General features: G+C 42.1%; 1 protein-coding gene across 1 annotated transcript; it reads left to right on the top strand.

Moving 5' to 3' along the window:
* Nucleotides 1-239: 239 nt before the first annotated feature.
* HELRODRAFT_174749 (hypothetical protein) lies at nucleotides 240-1,279 on the top strand (the record flags this gene model as incomplete). The annotated part of the gene is made up of 2 exons (XM_009022171.1): nucleotides 240-252; nucleotides 984-1,279. The coding sequence occupies 2 exons, from the start codon at nucleotides 240-242 to the stop codon at nucleotides 1,277-1,279; spliced, it is 309 nt and encodes a 102-aa protein (XP_009020419.1).
* Between the last annotated feature and the right edge of the window lie 657 nt (nucleotides 1,280-1,936).

Raw genomic sequence — 1,936 nt, 5'->3', positions numbered from 1 at the left:
CAATCAATTTTCCAATAAAAACCGATAAAGCTAACTTCATTAAAAAAAATTGAATCTTTATTACCGGCTCTATTGTAGCGCTATAGTTCTAGGCCGTCGAATGCATGGCGAATGATCTCTCGTAAGGAAGAACAACACTCCCTTAGCTGTTCCACATACATTTTTGTCTATGTTAAAAACCGTGGGACATTTATGAAACTTTGCCAATAGAACCTCGATCAAAGTTTGCGTTAATCTGAATGGAGTATGAAGGTATATGCGAAAAAGAGATTTCATAACTTCATGTCTTCACAGAATAATGATCTAAAAAAGAGCGCGAGCTGAACGTTCATACGCCACAATCTCAACATCAACTAACCAGTCAACCACAATTACTGCTGCATATACATCCATCCACTCCATCCATCCATCCATCCATCCATCCATCCATCCATCCATCCATCCATCCATCCATCCATCCATCCATCCATCCATCCATCCATCCATCCATCCATCCATCCGTCCGTCTATCCATCCATCCATTCATCCATCCATCCATTGGTCCATCCATCCATCCATCCATCCATCCATCCATCCATCCGTCCATCTGTCCATCCATCCATTCATTCATCCATCCATCTATCATGAAGGCATACAAACTTCTGTGATTTCAGGAAGGAGGCATGCACCATCTAGCATATCCAATGGACTCTCTACTTTAAAATATATTTTATTATTTTTATGGACCTAGAGAGCAGCAAATACAAAGCAGATGCAAGCGGTCACTGGAGCTTACATGCATAATAAAGCATTCGACTTCGTAGGAGAACTTGCATAATGCATCGCAATTCCTGGCACTGCTTTCCATTCTTCCAGTTGTATTGGACTGCAGTGCATGGATTGAATTTTTCTGCACCACCACATCACGTGACATTACTCCACCACACCTCACAGTACCATATAATATCGCACCTCCACACCACAATTACCACAACATACCACAGCACACCGGCGACATCACACTACACTACAATGGACGACACCACACTACAACGGGCGACACCATACTACAATAGGCTACACCACACTACAGCGGGCGACACCATACTACAATAAACGACACCATACTACAATGGACGACACCACACTACACTACAATGGACGACACCACACTACAGCGGGCGACACCATAATACAATGGGCGACACCACACTACACTGGGCGACGCCACACTGCGTACTTCCGTCCACTTTTTTGCCTGATCATCCGTGCGTTGACTTACATGCGTTCGTGCAGTTGAGTCTTCATGCCATCCTCACCATCTTTATCAAGCCTTGCTCATCTATATGTATGGAGAGAGAGATATACACCAACATTCATTTGTACAGACAAGGAGACAAACATTGTTGTTGGTTCTCTAAAAAAAGACTTTTAAATCAACTTTTAATAAAGATTTATAATTTGCGAACGAGTAGTCGAATGGAAATAAATTTTTTATTTACAGTTTTCACAGAGACAAATCCAAAGAAGAACTAACTTTGAAGATCGGGAAAGAACAGGGAAGAACATTGAAGAACATGGAAAAACAAAGAAAAACATTGAGAGTTACTGACTGCTTCAACAAACAAACAAACACAAGCCTGCTACACATAACAACGCCCAGCCCCACCAACCCACACTGATTAATTTATTTACACTTTCATTTGTGTACTCACAGTTACTAATCTAAAATAAATGTGTGAATGTTTCTATGTGAGTCTGTGTGTATAGATGTGTGTTTGCGTGTGTGTGTGTGCTTGTGTGTGTGTGAGTGCGTGAGTGTGTGTGTGAGTGCGTGAGTGTGTGTGTAGCAGGCAAAGTGCCTGTAAGTTTCGCAACAATTCAACGATGTCTGCTTCACTACATTCAAATGAGGCCATTGCTTGTGTATGTGAACACACCCACCCACTCACCCACC

Source organism: Helobdella robusta, assembly GCF_000326865.2.
Source record: "Helobdella robusta unplaced genomic scaffold HELROscaffold_30, whole genome shotgun sequence".
NCBI classification, from domain to species: Eukaryota; Metazoa; Annelida; class Clitellata; order Rhynchobdellida; family Glossiphoniidae; genus Helobdella; species Helobdella robusta.
The sequence above is the reverse complement of the archived record's forward strand: the minus strand, read 5'-3'. Positions and strand labels throughout refer to the sequence as shown.